Source organism: Bombyx mori, chromosome 2 (genome assembly GCF_030269925.1).
Source record: "Bombyx mori chromosome 2, ASM3026992v2".
Classification (NCBI taxonomy): domain Eukaryota; kingdom Metazoa; phylum Arthropoda; class Insecta; order Lepidoptera; family Bombycidae; genus Bombyx; species Bombyx mori.
The window spans coordinates 2,282,384-2,299,268 of NC_085108.1; the positions used below are offsets into that span (position 1 = coordinate 2,282,384).

A 16,885-nucleotide genomic window follows, 5' to 3' on the forward strand; every position below is an offset into this window, starting at 1 on the left:
CGATGACATTCCGCCCGCATATAAAATCAGTCCGTGACCGTGCCGCGTTTATTCTCGGTAGACTCTACCCCATGATCTGTAAGCGGAGTAAAATGTCCCTTCGGAACAAGGTGACACTTTACAAAACTTGCATAAGGCCCGTCATGACTTACGCGAGTGTGGTGTTCGCTCACGCGGCCCGCACACACATAGACACCCTCCAATCCCTACAATCCCGCTTTTGCAGGTTAGCTGTCGGGGCTCCGTGGTTCGTGAGGAACGTTGACCTACACGACGACCTGGGCCTCGAATCAATTCGGAAATACATGAAGTCAGCGTCGGAACGATACTTCGATAAGGCTATGCGTCATGATAATCGCCTTATCGTTGCCGCCGCTGACTACTCCCCGAATCCTGATCATGCAGGAGCCAGTCACCGTCGACGCCCTAGACACGTCCTTACGGATCCATCAGATCCAATAACCTTTGCATTAGATGCCTTCAGCTCTAATACTAGGGGCAGGCTTAGGGACCCCGGTAACCGTACTCGTCGAACTCGACAAAGAGGTCGACGTGCAACCTAACCCATGCATCAGCCCGCTGAGTTTCTCGCCGGATCTTCTCAGCGGGTCGCGATTCCGATCCGGTAGTAGATTCATTCGCGAAACAATTGCTCTTGAGTTGTTAGGTCTCCTTCGGAGGCGCTCGGGCAGTTGTTAGCAAATCCCACCCCTCTTGGCTGAGCCTTTGCTCGCCCACCTGTCCTGGTGAAACTGGAAAGGCCTTCGGGCCACCAGTAAACTCTCAATCATAAAAAAAAAAAAAAAAAAAAATAGACGACTCATTTTTGATATTTCATTATTTACCGGCTTTAGTTTGTGATATCAGCCCGCACGGATAGAAATCACGACCTTATCCGTTTCGTCTCTCTCTCTCTCTTGATGAGACTTCGAACTAATCAGAAAGATAGTCAGTAAAGCTGAAAACCTTGACATATTTGGCGATTCCCTTCCAATATTCAGGAACAGAATTATAAAAAGTTTAGGTACCACCCCCCCCCCCCCTATTTCCGCCGTGAAGCAGCAATGCGTTTCGGTTCGAAGGGTGGGGTAGCCGTTGTAACTATACTGAGACTTTAGAACTTATATCTCGAGGTGGGTGGCGCATTTACGTTGTAGATGTCTATGGGCTCCAGTAACCACTTAACACCAGGTGGGCTGTGAGCTCGTCCATCCATCTACACATTAAAAAAAAAACACGTTAAAGCCATTTTCAGACTACGCTATAATATAATAGCATATTATAGTATATAGCTCACAGCGGCACAATATCGCACACCATACATTGTTATGGACACGCTCACACTGTACTGTACTATATATTATTGCGTTAGTATACGCCGCTATACTATATGGCACTATAGTATAGCGTAGTCTGAAAGCAGCCTAACGGGCATTGCTAGAAATCAGCAGGGTGGTGGTACCTACCTATAAAAGCTCACAAAACGCCCAGGCGACAGTCACATCGCTCGATACGAACGCGCCGGACGTCTTAGGCCACGACGACTTCAGTTTGATTAGTGCGAGTTTTTTAACATTCTCCATAACGTAAAAGTTAAGTCATATTTCTATGCATTTGGAACAGCGCCCCTAGCGGCAAGAGTAGGCAAACGTTCCAATCTCCATACAAATTCGAGTTAACTTTCACGGTATCGAGGACGTTAAAAAACTCGCACTAAGCACACGGACTCTCGGAGAAGCTGGCCACTTCACAACATTCTCTAAACGCTATGACATGTTCTTCTTTAAGTTTGTTTTCAATGAAGTCATAAGCGGGAGACACCAGATGATAAAATTTAAAAGCAATAAAAACAACTCAATCAGTTTGCACATTTATTTTTTACAATAATAATAATATAATAATAATAATTAATAATATATTCTTAAACTATTAAAGCTGGCACAGATTTTTGTTTTCACCACAACAATGCTAAATTCACACGGCGTCACGCACGCGGCGTATTAAACGCGGCGTTTTTGTACTAGACTGAATCAATCGTGAAAATTCGTAACGGAATCGCTATTGTATAATATCATGGAAGCCTTCTCTTTTTTTATTGCCCTTGTAGGCAGACGAGCATATGACCAGCCTGATGATGAGTGGTTACCGTCGCCCATGGACTTCAGCAATGCCAGGGGCAGAGCCAAGTCGCTGTCTACCGCTAAACTACCTACCTACCTACTCAAGTTTCAGAGCTCAATTACCTTAGACATGTCCTTTCGGATCCTCTCGATCCACTCTCGGCGTTTTTAGGCACACTAGTACCACACACTGTCCTTGTCGAACTGTTCGCATATGACGTGCGACTTAACCCATACACAAAAACTAATAAGTATGTCGCCGGATCTTCTCAGCGGGTCGCGATTCAACTAAGGGCAGATCTTAGCTAACTCTTTCAGGCTGAGCCCCGAGAGCTATCCCACCAGTCAGTGTAAAGCCAGAACAGTCTCTCCAGGCTAACAGCAGATATTATTTACTGGTGGTAGGACCTCTTGTGAGTCCGCACGGGTAGGTACCACCACCCTGCCTATTTCAGCCGTGAAGCAGTAATGCGTTTCGGTTTGAAGGGCGGGGCAGCCGTTGTAACTATACTGAGACCTTAGAACTTATATCTCAAGGTGGGTCGCGCATTTACGTTGTAGATGTCTATGGGCTCCAGTAACCACTTAACACCAGGTGGGCTGTGAGCTCATCCACCCATTTATGCAATAAAAAAAGGCAAAAAAAAACTCTAATATTTAGAAATCGATTCTTTGAAATTTACTACACGTCTTTGTCTTTGAGAAATCGTTTTGTATTTTATATACTCTAAATATAATAAGTTAAAGCTTTGGTAAAAATAATGATAGGATTTAAAAATAAAACAAAAGTTAAAAAGTTAAGCATGAAAGAGGAGTGCATGCGGCAGAGATGCGAATGTTCAGATGGATGTGTGGAGTGACAAGAATGAATAAGATAAAGAATGAGTATATCAGGGGAAGTGTGAAAGTGGCCCCGGTTAACAACAAATTAAAGAGCGGACGGTTAGCGTGGTATGGACATGTGATGCGTAGAGAGAAGATGCATGTGACTAGGAGATGTATGGAAATGGTAGTGCAAGGTAGAGGGGGAAGAGGTCGACCAAAGAAGACATGGATGGAGTGTGTGAATGACGATATGAGAGAGAGAGAGGAGTGAGTGTTGAGATGACGGCTGATAGAAGAGAATGGAAGAGAAAAATTAGCTGTGCCGACCCCACCTAGTGGGATAAGGTGGAGAAAAAGAAGAAGGATTTAAAAAAAAAACGCCGCATCTAAATGCCGTAGTGCGAATCAAATACAACAACAATATTTTACATTATAAATAATGTACACTGATTTAATATTACGCAACAATAAAATAAGGGACTGCAATGGATTTAATTTTAATTTATAATTATAACAATAATAAATAATTACAGTCGTCAAAATTATAAAATATAATCTAAACTAACAAATTTGTAAGTACATTTATTGAACTATGTTTGCCTTAAGCGCACAATAATATATATTATATTATAGTTGTTAAATTATTTACTTAACTAACATTATTATAATTAAGTTATAATGGCGTGGTTAAAACAATATTACAGCTGAACTGTAAATATGTATCAATACTGAATTATTTGTAATATAAGTTAAAAATTATCTTTTACCCGGATCTGTGTGGTGGTCGATTTCCATTGTTTTTTTTTAATTAATATAATTATTTAAACGTTCCGAATTCAGATACTTTTTTGCTAAGATGGGTGGACGAGCTCACAGCCCACCTGGTGTTAAGTGGTTACTGGAGCCCATAGACATCTACAACGCAAATGCGCCGCCCACCTTGAGATATAAGTTCTAAGGTCTCACGTATAGTTACAACGGCTGCCCCACCCTTCAAACCGAAACGCATTACTGCTTCACGGCAGAAATAGGCAGGGTGGTGGCACCCATCAGCGCGGACTCATAGGAAGTCCTACCACCAGTAAAAACTTCACTCTAACTCTACTTCAAACTAAAGTCTTCTCTTGAATTATCGGAATATCTTCACATAATAATTCTGATTATGACCACCTCTGTAGAACATCCCGGATCGCTATATATACACTAACATACCACCACCTTCTCGCAGACTAATTCTTCTAGACCTAGGCCCTTAATTTTGCTGGTACAAGGTATTGCAAGCTCGTAAGCGTATATCAGCCAGATGGTCAGATCTGGTTAAGGAAGCGGTTGGTGGAAGTCTCTACCGTGGGTTCCATGCCGCCCATGATCGAGCACTGCTGGTTCCTACCAACAGTCTGAAGTTTGAAGGGTGGGGCAGCCGTTGTAACTGTACTTGAGACTTTAGAACTTATATCTCAAGGTGGGTGGCGAATTTTACGTTGTAGATGTCTATGGGCTCCAGTAACAACTTAAGACTAGGTCGGCTGTGAGCTCGTCCACCCATCTAAGCAAAAAAAGTTTTTCTTTCTTCCTATAAGGAAGACAGCAAGACGGTATATACTGGCAGTGATATATGGAGTGCCTCCATAACCCTGAAATCATGGCTACTAGAGCCAACCTTGAGCACGCAGCAATAACCATCGCCGATCTAGAGAACTCATATCTCAAGGTGGGTGGCGGCATTTACGTTGTAGATGTATATGCGTTCCAGTAACCACTTAACACCAGGTGGGCTGTGAGCTCGTCAACCCATCTAAGCAATAAAAAAAAAACATTGCAACTATACTATAAGCGACGTTTTCATTTCCTATTAAAATATAATTGTACTATACGATTGAAATAAATATATTAAAATAGAAATATTACATTTGACATGAATAATAAATAAATATAAATATATACAGTCGCTTTGCTACTAAGCAAATTCCAATAACATGATCAAAATTCTAAACATAAATAAACCCTACGAATAAATAAATTTGTTTATTCGTATTATAAATAAATTTATTCGTAGAATAAACCATTATTTTAAACAATGTAACAATGAAATGCATTTACACCATAACTCAACAACAATTGTATAAACAATTCACAAAATCAATAAATATATTTTATAATCGAACAATAAATCGATTAGTAAGACAATAAAGTTAACAGTGAGTGAATATTTTGAAGAATCCTCTTCCTTTCTCTGGCTCTGGTCCCATGAGCATCGGAACTTGATTTTTATGAGTGATTGTGATCTGTCGATTGTAACGTAAGAATCATGATCTGTTGATTGTAACAATCGGACACGGGACGGGATCTTACGACTTAACCTATCAGGTCATCGTGGCCTAAAGGATAAGACGTCCGGTGCATTCGTATGTAGCGATGCAACGGTGTTCGAATCCCGCAGGCGGGTACAAATTTTTCGAATGAAATACGTACTACGCAAAATTATAATTTGCGTAATTATTGGTGGTAGGACGTCTTGTGAGTCCGCACGGATAGGTACCATCACCCTTTTTTTTTTTCGGGTAGAGGGCCGAACCTCCTACGAGGTCCCCGCACAAAAAGGGCGCGCGGGGTATGTGAGACTCAACGATCTGCATGGTGTTGTGAGCAGACCGCGGGCCCAAGGATTTTGGGACCCACCCACTAAACGACTCCCCTGCAATCTTACACCCGACGTCCGATCCCCTCCGAGGTCAGAACCCGGATGAGGTAGGGGGGCGCCTATTTCTGCCGTGAAGCAGTAATGCGTTTCGGTTTGAAGGGCGAGACAGTCGTTGTACTGTACCACCGAGTCAGTCTCAATATCGAATGATAATTGATGCCGTCAGCGCAAAAGTGGCCTAACCCACAATTTTTCATATTCGTGCTTATGTATTTAAAAAAATATTTAAACATAATAAATTATGATGCAAAACCGGCCTATCCCTAGTTTCACCTATAGATTTATTTATTTTTTCTTTTTCCTTTTTCCTACCTATGCTGATGGCCTTGAGATGCTATTTCAGCTTCGCCCTAACGTGTGTAGGTGAGCTCACGGGGCTCAAAACGGAGTGTTGCTAACACTGACCCTAGCAAGAGCAGTGCTTCGCAGAATCTACCACCGGATCGGAAACGCGACCCACAGAGAAGATCCGGCGCGAAACTCAGTGGGCTGTGTCTATGGGTCAATTCGCTCGTCGAGCCCTTCGTCGCAAGTGACGGGATCGACGAGGACGCTGACCGGTACCTATAGATAACAGATGGCTTTGTGAACATTATGTTTGCGCTAAGGTTTTTGCCTGCGAAGCAGTGTAAAAGTAAATCCAGGCCTCGTTATCTCCATACTACTATGGTAAGCTTAAGTCACTTTTGCGCTGACGGCCTCAGTTTTCGTTGGATGCTGTCTTACCGTGCACGGAGGCTGCATCCAGGGCTCGCCGTCAATCTGCATCGGGAACATTCTCTTCGTGGTGATCGTTATTGAGCTGCACTGGGCCAACCTTCGCCCGGAGGCTCGAAGGCCTGTGTGTCAGGTCCGCCAGGGTAAGAAAAGTACCATAGACTTCTTACTTATAGAGCTTATCAGATTTTTGGGGTGGGGAAAAAGTTCCATGTCTTTCCACTTGGCCCGTGGTCAATGTTTTGAATTTAGATATGTTTGGGACCGGGAAAAGGTTAAGTTTTAGGACTCACTCTATAGCTCGTTGATGCGCTATCCTATTTTCTCAATGGCGAGAGTTATATGTACTGATTGATCAACAAATCACAATTTTATTGTTTTTGCACCGGCACCATGTTTTAGTTTTTTTTTTACACACTCTCTTCACCATTTTCATACGCGTAGTTTTTCTTGTAGATGGCGTGGATACGGGATTGAGGAAGGAATAAGGAAAAGGAAGTCCCAACAGTCATCACAATTTCACAATTGAGACATGTGATTCAAGTCTCAAATGCTCTCCAATACGCTCTACTTTTAGTAATCACTTATCATAATAATAGTAAGATGCTGGTGGTAGGACCTCTTGTGAGTCCGCACGGGTAGGTACCACCACCCTGGCTATTTCTGCCGTGAAGCAGTAATGCGTTTCGGTTTGAAGGATGGGGCAGCCGTTGTAACTATATGGAGACCTTAGAACTTATATCTCAAGGTGGGTGGCGCATTTACCCTGTAGATGTCTATGGGCTCCAGTAACCACTTAACACCAGGACCCACCTGGTGAGCTCGTCCATCCACCCAAGCAATAACAAAAAATATATATATGCGGAATTTAATATTGATCCTGGACTGTATAAGATACCAAGTGTTGGGTATAACCTTTCCATATCGAGAATACCATTAATTAACTCTAATTGGCCCTTAAGCTGTATAGAAAAATCGTAAATAATCATATCATCACGATAAAATGTATAGAAAATGTCTGATAATACTAACATTTTCATATCGATTAAAATACATGAATTTTACTGGTGTTAGGGCTTATTGTGAGTTCTCAGGGGTAGGTACGACCACTGTACCTATATCTGCTGCTAAGCAATAATGCGTCTGGGTTTGAAAATTGAGGCAGCCGTTATACTATAGAGCTCGTGTCTCGAAGTGGATGACGATTTGTTGATATCTATGGGCTCTGGCAACCACTTCACACCAGGTGGGCCGTAAGATCGTCCTTCCATCTAAGCCAAAAAACTGTTATATGAGGCTAATTGATAGATTTCTGCCTATTTGGTTCAGCTATATATTATCATCATGCAATCATCAACATATCAGAATATATCATCATTGTACGTCATCACTAATTTTGGCCCCAAATGACGTCACGCGTAATGAAGCACCTTTCATACGCGTCGCGTGCAGTTATCGAATCGATTTTCGAAATATGTACCATCTGGTTCTCTATTAAACAAAATGGAGTCATTACGAGAGCACGTACCTGTCCGCACCTGACCCATGTGTAGACAATTCTCAAGTCCGATCACTTCGATCATTCTGTCGCCGATGTCTGAAAACGATAGCATCTATTCATCATCAGTCCTCCCGAGACTACGATCAGCACTGCATGGATGGAGACCCTTGCTCGGTAGTGGGACAAAAGGTCTTCTTCCTCTAGCCCTTATCCCATATCATGTGAGATCGCCATGTCCTCTTACCATGCCGTATAGGTGGACCTTTCTTTGGGCTATCGTTGGCGTACGTTGGTAAAGTGAGATCAAAGTTACCCTATATTATTTATTTTCCTATATTATTATCCAGAGCTCAAAGTATTTCTAGGACGCATTGCATCAAGTTAGGTTTAGTGGTTTGGACGTGGAAACAGACAGACATAGTTTCCCATTTTTTATTTTAGTGTCGATCTGTTCTGTTTTCTAAGTGTGCGAATTTCTCGTCGAACCCGTCGCTTGCGATGAAGGTCGCTTGCGATGAAGGGCGCGGCGAGTAAATTGACCCCTGAATGTGGCCCACTGAGTTTCTCGGCGGATCTTCTCAGTGGGCCACGTTTCCAATCCAGTAGTAGATTCTGCGAAGCACTGCTTTTGCTAGGGCTAGTGTTAGCTACATCCTTAAGGAGAACCATGAGCTCACCTACTGGCTCGGTTACGCTGGCATAACCCTCTAAGGTTACGTACCAGCTCAGGTAGAAAAAAAAGATGTGCGAATCTATGAATCCAAAATCTCAATTGTATGGTTTTCAGACAAAATGCTGTGATGTGTATTACGTGAGGGATTGCGGTAAGTCCAGAGAGTTTGTCGAAGGGTGCTTCTCGAGTTGGAGAGGGTTACCTTGCTGCGCTTGCGGGAAGCGCCCCCGCCGCTGCGCCGCGCTGGTGCCCCACAGGTTGGAGCCGCCGTGCGCGTACGGGATGTTGAGGAGCGCCACGCCCTGCAGCGACGGACCCTTCTTCAGCTCAAGAGACGACCCGTCGCACTGGAACACGCTCTGGTGTATTTCGATAGTCCCACCCATACTATACACCAGCCTTTCCCAAAGTGGGCGATAACGCCCCCTTGTGAACGCTGCAGTCTTAAAGGGGGGCGGTAAGAAACCCAGAAAAAAAATTGGGGTCGTTGTGTAGAGGCTTAGGAGGTGATTTGTAATTTTATCTAGGAGGTCTCTTAGACACCGACTGAGCTCTCGGTATAATGGTTTCCTAGATGATGACTCGAATAGCACGATACTGAAGGTGATTTTCACAACTCGCAATTCCCTTTTTTTCTTATTTTTTTTTATTGCCCTTGTAGGCAGACGATCGTACGGCCCACCTGATGGTGAGTGGTTACCGTCGCCCATGGACTTCAGCAATGCCAGGGGCAGAGCTAAGCCGCTGCCTACCGCTTAATACTCTCTACAAGCCTCGTTTGAAGAAGGACATGTCATAGCGTTCGGGAAACACAGTGGAGGGGAGCTCATTCCATAGCCGGATGGTGCGTGGCAAAAAAGACCTCTGGAAACGCACTGTGGATGACCGCAGTGGCTCCAGGTAGTATGGATGAACTCTACTCCGGTGGCGGGCGGTGCGATGGTAAAAACGAGATGCCGGTATCATCTCGAACAATTCCTCAGAGCACTCTATGTGTCATATCTAGAAACACTCACCACAATATCGATGTTCTCGTGTAAGTTCTTGCAGCTGGCTGCGAACTGTTCCGACGTCGCGAACTCAAAGTACCACAGCTTGTTCTTCATTCTAGAACTGAACTTGTCCGGATTCCTTTCTCTCTCCGTGTGGAACTTCACGCAGATGGCGGCGTCCTTTTGGACAATATTTTTGGATAATATTAGACGCGAGGAGGATCACTACGGGGGGTGATCAAATAAAAATCCTTTCAATTGATGCGTGTGTTACTGGTGGTAGGACTTCTTGTGAGTCCGCGCGGGTAGGTACCACCACCCCGCCCATTTCTGCCGTGAAGCAGTAATGCGTTTCGGTTTGAAGGATGGGCAACCGTTGTAACTGTACTGAGACCTTAGAACTTATATCTCAAGGTGGGTGGCGCGTTTACGCTGTAGTTGTCTATGGGCTCCAGTAACCACTTAACACTAGGTGGGCTGTGAGCTCGTCTACCCATCTAAACAATAAAAAAAAATAAAAAAAATATCTCCGTGGAGTGAGCAGTATATTAAGACTAAAGACGGAATTACCTAAGCATCAAATTTTGCCAAGGAAAACTGGGTCATATGTATATAATTTTAGCTCACTATAAGGAATATCCTGAAGATTGGTATAGAGCAATACAATTTTTTAGGTTTTACGTAAGATCATCCTTAATACCTAAAATCATTTCGCTTATCGACAGTACGCTTCTATAGATTATTTTATCTCCCATAAAATCTGTCCCAGAAATGAAGTTCCCTCCACGTTGCTTAACGAGCGCTATCGCAAGCCCAAAGGGGGCCTCAAAAGAAAACTCATCGGTAGACTTGGCTTTGACATAGCTGATGCTAATCCCTCACAACTATTTATTAGATGGTTCGTATGGTCTCGTCTATTAAGGATGGCAATAAAAAAGATTCTTACAACGCCGATGGAGAAATAATTATTGATGATGTTGTACGGCACTGTTGTGGGATGAGGCGCCGAGTCTGGCATTTGAGGCTGATCACACTGGAAATAATTTTAATCGCATTTAATTATAAATAAATAGAAATAAAAAACGATTCAAGGGCGAATTTATTCTCAATTCTCTTCTCTATATTAAAAATCTTAATTTTTATTGTTGTTAACCCTTTTGTCTTCTTTACACCATTAATTATTAGTAATTTTGTAATACTGTGTATGTTCGTTTTTTTTCTCCCTTTAGTCTTTCTAATTTTGATTTTACCAAGAAAACATTAGAACCAGGATCATTAATGTCTAATATGTCTAATTTTCCTACTAGTAACATTTTTAAAGCTTTGATGGTAACTGAAGCCATTGAGTATCGAGACAAGCCGATGCTTTACACCCTCAACAGAGCTAAACAATCTTTTGTTCCATTTCAAATCCTCATGAAAGCCCTTAGGAATACGGCTTGATGTCTAGATGTGTTTATTTGATCCAGCCATGTCATTCCTAATTCCTGCAGCCTCTTTCAAGTTGCGTATTCACTTCAGTTCTCAAGAAACTCACTGACTCAACGACTATTAAGTAGTGCTATAAGTTAAGAGCCTGTAACACTACCTCCATGGCCAAGTTTTCCACCATAATCTGCCACCTGTCCATCATCACAGTGCTCGCTCTGGCGATCTTGTCCAGTATTTTGTGAATCGATTCACCTTCATAACTGCAATAATAAAGATGCCTTTTAAGCAGGTTGAAACAGTCAGGTTTTTCCTTAAAGCTTTCGCTTTCCAAAGATTATCATAAAGTTAAAGAGTTTATGGCCCTTCGAACTATCAGATCCTTTTGTATTACTTAAACTTACTGTCAGTGCCCTTCGTCCCTTTCTGAGTTCTTCACGAGATCTTGATAATATTTAAATCGGACCAGTTTTCAAAATTAAAAGAAAGATTCAACAAAATCGGTTCACGTAAAAAAGCTTTCGGGTATATAACTTAAAAAATGAAACCTTTTCGGGCTCAATCAAGCAATTCCTTACCCTCCTCCCCACCGCAGACACCGCGCCAGATCATTTCCGGTTCCTAGAGGTATCACCCCGACCGCCGGCTGAGTTTCCATTTGCACCTTATCTGTACACACGATCTTGAACTTAAGCCAGCTTTGCACTTTAGACAAGACGTTTAAGCTCTATGGTCAGTGGTATGCAGACAAACACACCTTAGTCTAATTTTAAATGTGAATACGTCAAAATATCCACAGACCAATTTACTGGTGGTAGGACCTGTTGTGAGTCCGCACGGGTAGGTACCACCACCCTGGCTATTTCTGCCGTGAAGCAGTAATGCGTTTCGGTTTGAAGGGTGGGGCAGCCATTGTAACTATACTGAGACCTTAGAACTCCTGACTCTTACACTAATTCCTACTTTAAATCGTGTTGATAGGGTACTATATCCCAAAACTGCCTATACCTTAATTGCATTACAATTTTTTTATTTAGTTACCCAATCGCTTATAGAAAGTATATATGTGCCTAGGAGCATCAGTAACATGAAAGACGACCAGCCATTCGGTTAAGTTTTTCTCTAGTTGTCTTTCTTAAGTAAGATCAATTGAAACTGACCCATGGTCTCCAGAACCCAGCCAACTGTACCGTCTCCACCGCAGCATATGACACGATAGTTCTTCACGTCTTTGAACATCTGCAGACCTAGAAAGTACAAATCAGTTCTAGACTGGTGGTAGGACCTCTTGTGAGTCCGCGCGGGTGGGTACCACCACCCAGCCTATTTCTGCCGTAAAGCAGTTATGCGTTTCAGTTTGAAGGGTGGGGCAGCCGTTGTAACTATACTTGAGACCTTAGAACTTATATCTGGAACTAATAGAACTTGTATCTGTACTTATAGATGTCTATGGGCCCCAGTAACCACCTAACACCAGGTGGGCTGTGAGCTAGTCCACCCATCTAGCAATAAAAAAAAAAGACTCGAGTAGGCAACGCACTGGCGTAAACGCTGGTGACCGTGGGCGGCGGTTAATCACTTACCATCAGGTGACTCGTCTTGCTCGTTTGCCCCTTAGTTGTTATAAAAAAAAAAAAAAGAATTATCTATTATATTATCATTACTGTATTGCATTACAAAACTAACGCCCACCTTGTGTAGGTCCTCCTTTGGTGATATCATGAACCTGTCTCGGGTTCAAGATATATTGGAGTTTCCTTAGAACCCTGGACCCTTGTCGCCCTCCGCTCTTAGGGTTTATGAACACTAGTAAAGGGCAGCTCCCCTCAGGAGGAGTTACTTGGAATGATATGGGAGGTGCTCTGGGCTCTTTCTTTTGGTCCTTCCGTTCTTCGGGAACAGCGGCTATCGAGATCGGCAGCGATATTGAAGTGGGCAGTGTTTGCTGAAATCAGTATTTTGGGTCATTGCTGGTGGTAGAGGATGTTTCTGTGTTTAATAGTCATCTGTTCCTGTGTTATAAAGGAGGTAGTCTTTATATAATTGGGAGGTAGTCTTTATATATGCTGATCGCCGTGAGAGGCTTTATCAGCGTTGCTTTAGAAAGGATAACGTTTAGAATGCTCGAGAAGTACAACGCCATCTATTGTCAGAAATAGTGGAAACACACACACATCGAAAATACTCGACTTGTGAGGAATGCTCTCGATAATTCTAGGGATGTCGTATGAGTCGACTATTATCAAAGGCGGCAATCTGACTTTTGGACAATGATTGGTAAATCAGAAAAACGAATTATTGACTTTGTATTCCATTGGCAGTCACAAAACTCTTCGGAACGACATCTTAGATAAATAACAGGTTAACTATTAACCTTTATTTAATGCAGGTTTTGAACCGTATTCTTTGAAGGAGACGATTATATTCAAATAAATCTGTATTGACATATCAATAAAAAAATTTTGTCCAAATGTACAGATTGCCACCTTTGATAATAGACGACTCGTATCGACTACGGTCGGATCACCTGAAGCAAATCGGAAGAAATGAATCGAGAATTTTAAAGTGTTTGTGAAGTGTTTTAAATGTTCTAAGCGCTAATGCAGTGTTAATATGTAGGTACTTCGGTATATTTTTGTTATTTATCCCGAACCCTAGCGCATAACAATATCATCTGTGGCGGGCTTGTCACCTGGTCAGGCTGCGGTCGGTGCGGCAGAGAGCGTTGGCGGTCGAGCACGAGAGGACGGATGGCGGTGGGCGGCAGGATGTGCGGCGCGTGGCGACCCAATGTGCACGCCCCGCCCGCCGCGCCCACGCAACGGTTGTGGAGCTAAACGATAGATACACAACACTGGATTAGCCACGAAGTAGGGCGGTCGGTATTCGGTTATGAAGGACACCATCGCCCATGGACATCAACATAGTCTATCGAAATAGGCCATTTTTAATACACTTTTATTAGCATCAGATGTATGTATGTTTGTAACGGAATCTTTGAACATGATTTTGACTCCCTTCAAAACGTCGGATTAACTCGAAATTTGGTATACTTATTACCGACCGATTTAAAAATTCAAAATTAAAATAAAGTAGTAAAAATAATTGAAAAAATGTAATTAAACTAAAAATTAAAAGTAAATGATAGTTTTAAAAAACTAACAAAATACGCTTTTACAGAAAATAAGAAAAAATGATTTTATTGTAAAAAAAGCGTGGGATGCATGGTATCAGTAGTTATAACTATTTTAGGAACAGATATGAGTAGAAGAGTTTATTTGATAATAATATTTTTTATTAAGGTTCATCTCTGGAGATGTCGCGTCGCGGACCTTATTGCGAAATCGGTTAGTGCGTGATAAAGAAAGGTATCGTATCTTCTCGTAGCTACTCTTGGAGTACAAAAATAAACATTGATCAATGTATAAAAAAAACAGTGTTTAAATAGATTATAGAGAATTTTCACTGGTGGTAGGAAGGACCTCTTGTGAGTCCGCACGGGTAGGTACCACCACCCCGCCTATTTCCGCCGTGAAGCAGTAATGCGTTTCGGTTCGAAGGGCGGGGCAGCCGTTGTAACTATACTGAGATCTTAGAACTTATATCTCGAGGTGGGTGGCGCATTTACGTTGTAGATGTCTATGGGCTCCAGTAACCACTTAGCACCAGGTGGGCTGTGAGCTCGTCTATCCATCTAAGCAATAAAAAATATATAAAAAAACGGTTGTCTGTAAAGTCGGTTTACTGGCGATAGTTGAACTTGACAACGTCATAAGAAAATACTGATGGAATGGTTTCATTTTTCAATTATCGCAATTATCGTTGCTATAAATAATAATTGACACCACATTCACTTTTCACTGAACTTCATACTTGACGAAAACATGTAAATGTATTATTGTATAGCAGCTGTCCACGCGGATGCATCGCTCACTCAAGTAGGAGAGAGACAGATGTCGAACGCTGCCGAACGCGGAGGCCGATTGTGCCTCTTTGTCGCTCGTTGCGCGCTCTCGCTTGCACTTCAAGCCTTAAATGGAACGCCTCAGAGCGAGGTAACGCCGCATGAGTCATGTTTTTTCGTGCGTGCAGCCGGCTCTATCGAATTATAACACGTTGTCACGTCAAAAATATTAAACTTACTGTAATGTGACACCAGCGACAGTGCAAGCCGGTGATACCGTTGTAGCCTTTGATCTTTTTCCGACATCTAGCGCATTTTCCGTGGCAATTTCCTAAAAAAAAAAGTGTACTGTACCGTTGTACTGTAAAAACTGAAACCTTAGCACTCATTTCTCAAGGTGAATGGCAGCATTTACGTTGTGGATGTCTTGCTTCAGTAACCACTTAACACCAGGTGGGCTGTGAGTTCCTCCACCCATCTGAGCAATATATAAATAAAAAATTATAGGAAAGAAATATAAGTTGCTAAACAAAAGTGTTATTATATACCTCCAATATCTAATTGGCTTAAACCGAAAAGTTCCAATCGCCACATAAAATCTGTACACTATATTGTGGTACTTAAAGCATTGGCCGGGCCGGTTCTGTCATTACCGAAGATCCCTTACCGGCTCCAAAGTCCATATTTTCTCGACAACATCCTCACCTTCGATCCAATGATGAGCAAGTGTGGCAGAAGCACGCTTGGACTTGGAATAAGTGGCTATGCAAGAGGCCGGTGCTCGCTGGACGCAACGCTCGTGTACCGTAAATTTGCAAACTGAAAACGAGGAAAATACTAGAAGATAAAAACTAGAAAATAGTGACTCCAGGGCAAGAGACCCACGAAAATGATAGGTTTACCGACCGACACCAGAAGGTAAAGCCTATTTAAAGCTGATAAGACAATGCAATCGAGGTCTCCACGTTTTACCACAGTAATAATTTTAGATTATATTAACGAAAATAGTTTGGACTCCGTAAACATGTGAGGTCTTGTATATTGCACTGTCACTAACTAGTCTAGTCATTAAATATATTAAATTTCCTAACTCAGCATACTTCAATCAGTTAACAACTACTCAATTCATATCATACCCTGTGCCTATGCTAGCGCCATTCTGGAGGGTTTTTGAACTGTTATTTAGTGCTGAAAGCGGGACACTTTTTCAAGCTTCTCCCATATGAGACGGTTCTCCTTACCTTTACCCTCCATAACATTCACATTAATTACAATTAGACTTGATATTTTTGTTCTCCACCTAAAATCATCATGATATTTTGGTACTCACAAATGCAACACAAGCCCTTTTTCCCGAGCCCCACGAGCATGTTCAAGCACAGATTGCAATACGCTGGTCTACTGAAGTGCTTTAATCTCCACGCGTGCTCGCCGTCTTCTTTCACGTTAGTATCCAAGCCCAAGAGAACCAGCAGAGGTATTGTGGTCATGCTATAAAGACAGAATATTGGTGCGAAACTTTGCAACTAATGGAACGTAACTGTGAATTTGTAGTGGATTAAGAGATGTGACGCTTGGTACATTCCTGTCAAGCAATCCAATTATGGGTTCAAATCCCGCAGGCATCTATTAATTTTCCATAAGATATAAAGACTGGGCAGGTTGGCAGACCTTAGATCTTAATTTCATACTACCTATTTTTTTGTCTAGCCTTGAAGGATGATCCTGGCTTCACCATGACTGTTGGGTGAGTTCAGTCTGAAAAAACATGCTACTATCTGGCCTGGCAAGAGGAGTGTTTTACTGAATCTACCACCGGGTCGAAATCGTGACTCAATTAGAAGGTCTGACGAGAAACTCAGTGTGTGGTATCTATGGTTTAAGTTAAGTCGAAATCTTGGTTACGAGGACGGTGACCGGGTCTTAGAATCCCTAAAAGCTTCCGAGAATGGATCGAGAGGATCTGAAAGAACTCTATCTGGGCTTACAGAACGTTTGATAACAGTAAATACTCCAACTTATAA

At 42.4% G+C, this 16,885-nt stretch overlaps 1 protein-coding gene across 2 annotated transcripts in view; it reads right to left on the reverse strand.

The window, feature by feature from the left end:
- Positions 1–1,858: 1,858 nt before the first annotated feature.
- Positions 1,859–16,885, reverse strand: part of LOC101741961 (diacylglycerol kinase 1) — a 114,717-nt gene continuing 99,690 nt past the window's right edge. For both annotated transcript variants that reach the window (XM_004927366.5, XM_038015862.2), the window contains exons 11-24: positions 16,192–16,352; positions 15,567–15,680; positions 15,101–15,192; positions 13,650–13,790; positions 12,650–12,902; positions 12,118–12,204; positions 11,536–11,626; positions 11,118–11,220; positions 10,476–10,562; positions 9,554–9,709; positions 8,740–8,884; positions 7,892–7,960; positions 6,373–6,485; positions 1,859–5,230 (exon numbers count right to left, since the gene is read on the reverse strand). In XM_004927366.5, the coding sequence (XP_004927423.2) occupies positions 5,138–5,230; positions 6,373–6,485; positions 7,892–7,960; positions 8,740–8,884; positions 9,554–9,709; positions 10,476–10,562; positions 11,118–11,220; positions 11,536–11,626; positions 12,118–12,204; positions 12,650–12,902; positions 13,650–13,790; positions 15,101–15,192; positions 15,567–15,680; positions 16,192–16,352 (1,705 nt within the window). In that variant the 3' untranslated portion in view covers positions 1,859–5,137. The remainder of the gene's footprint in view (positions 5,231–6,372; positions 6,486–7,891; positions 7,961–8,739; positions 8,885–9,553; positions 9,710–10,475; positions 10,563–11,117; positions 11,221–11,535; positions 11,627–12,117; positions 12,205–12,649; positions 12,903–13,649; positions 13,791–15,100; positions 15,193–15,566; positions 15,681–16,191; positions 16,353–16,885) is intronic.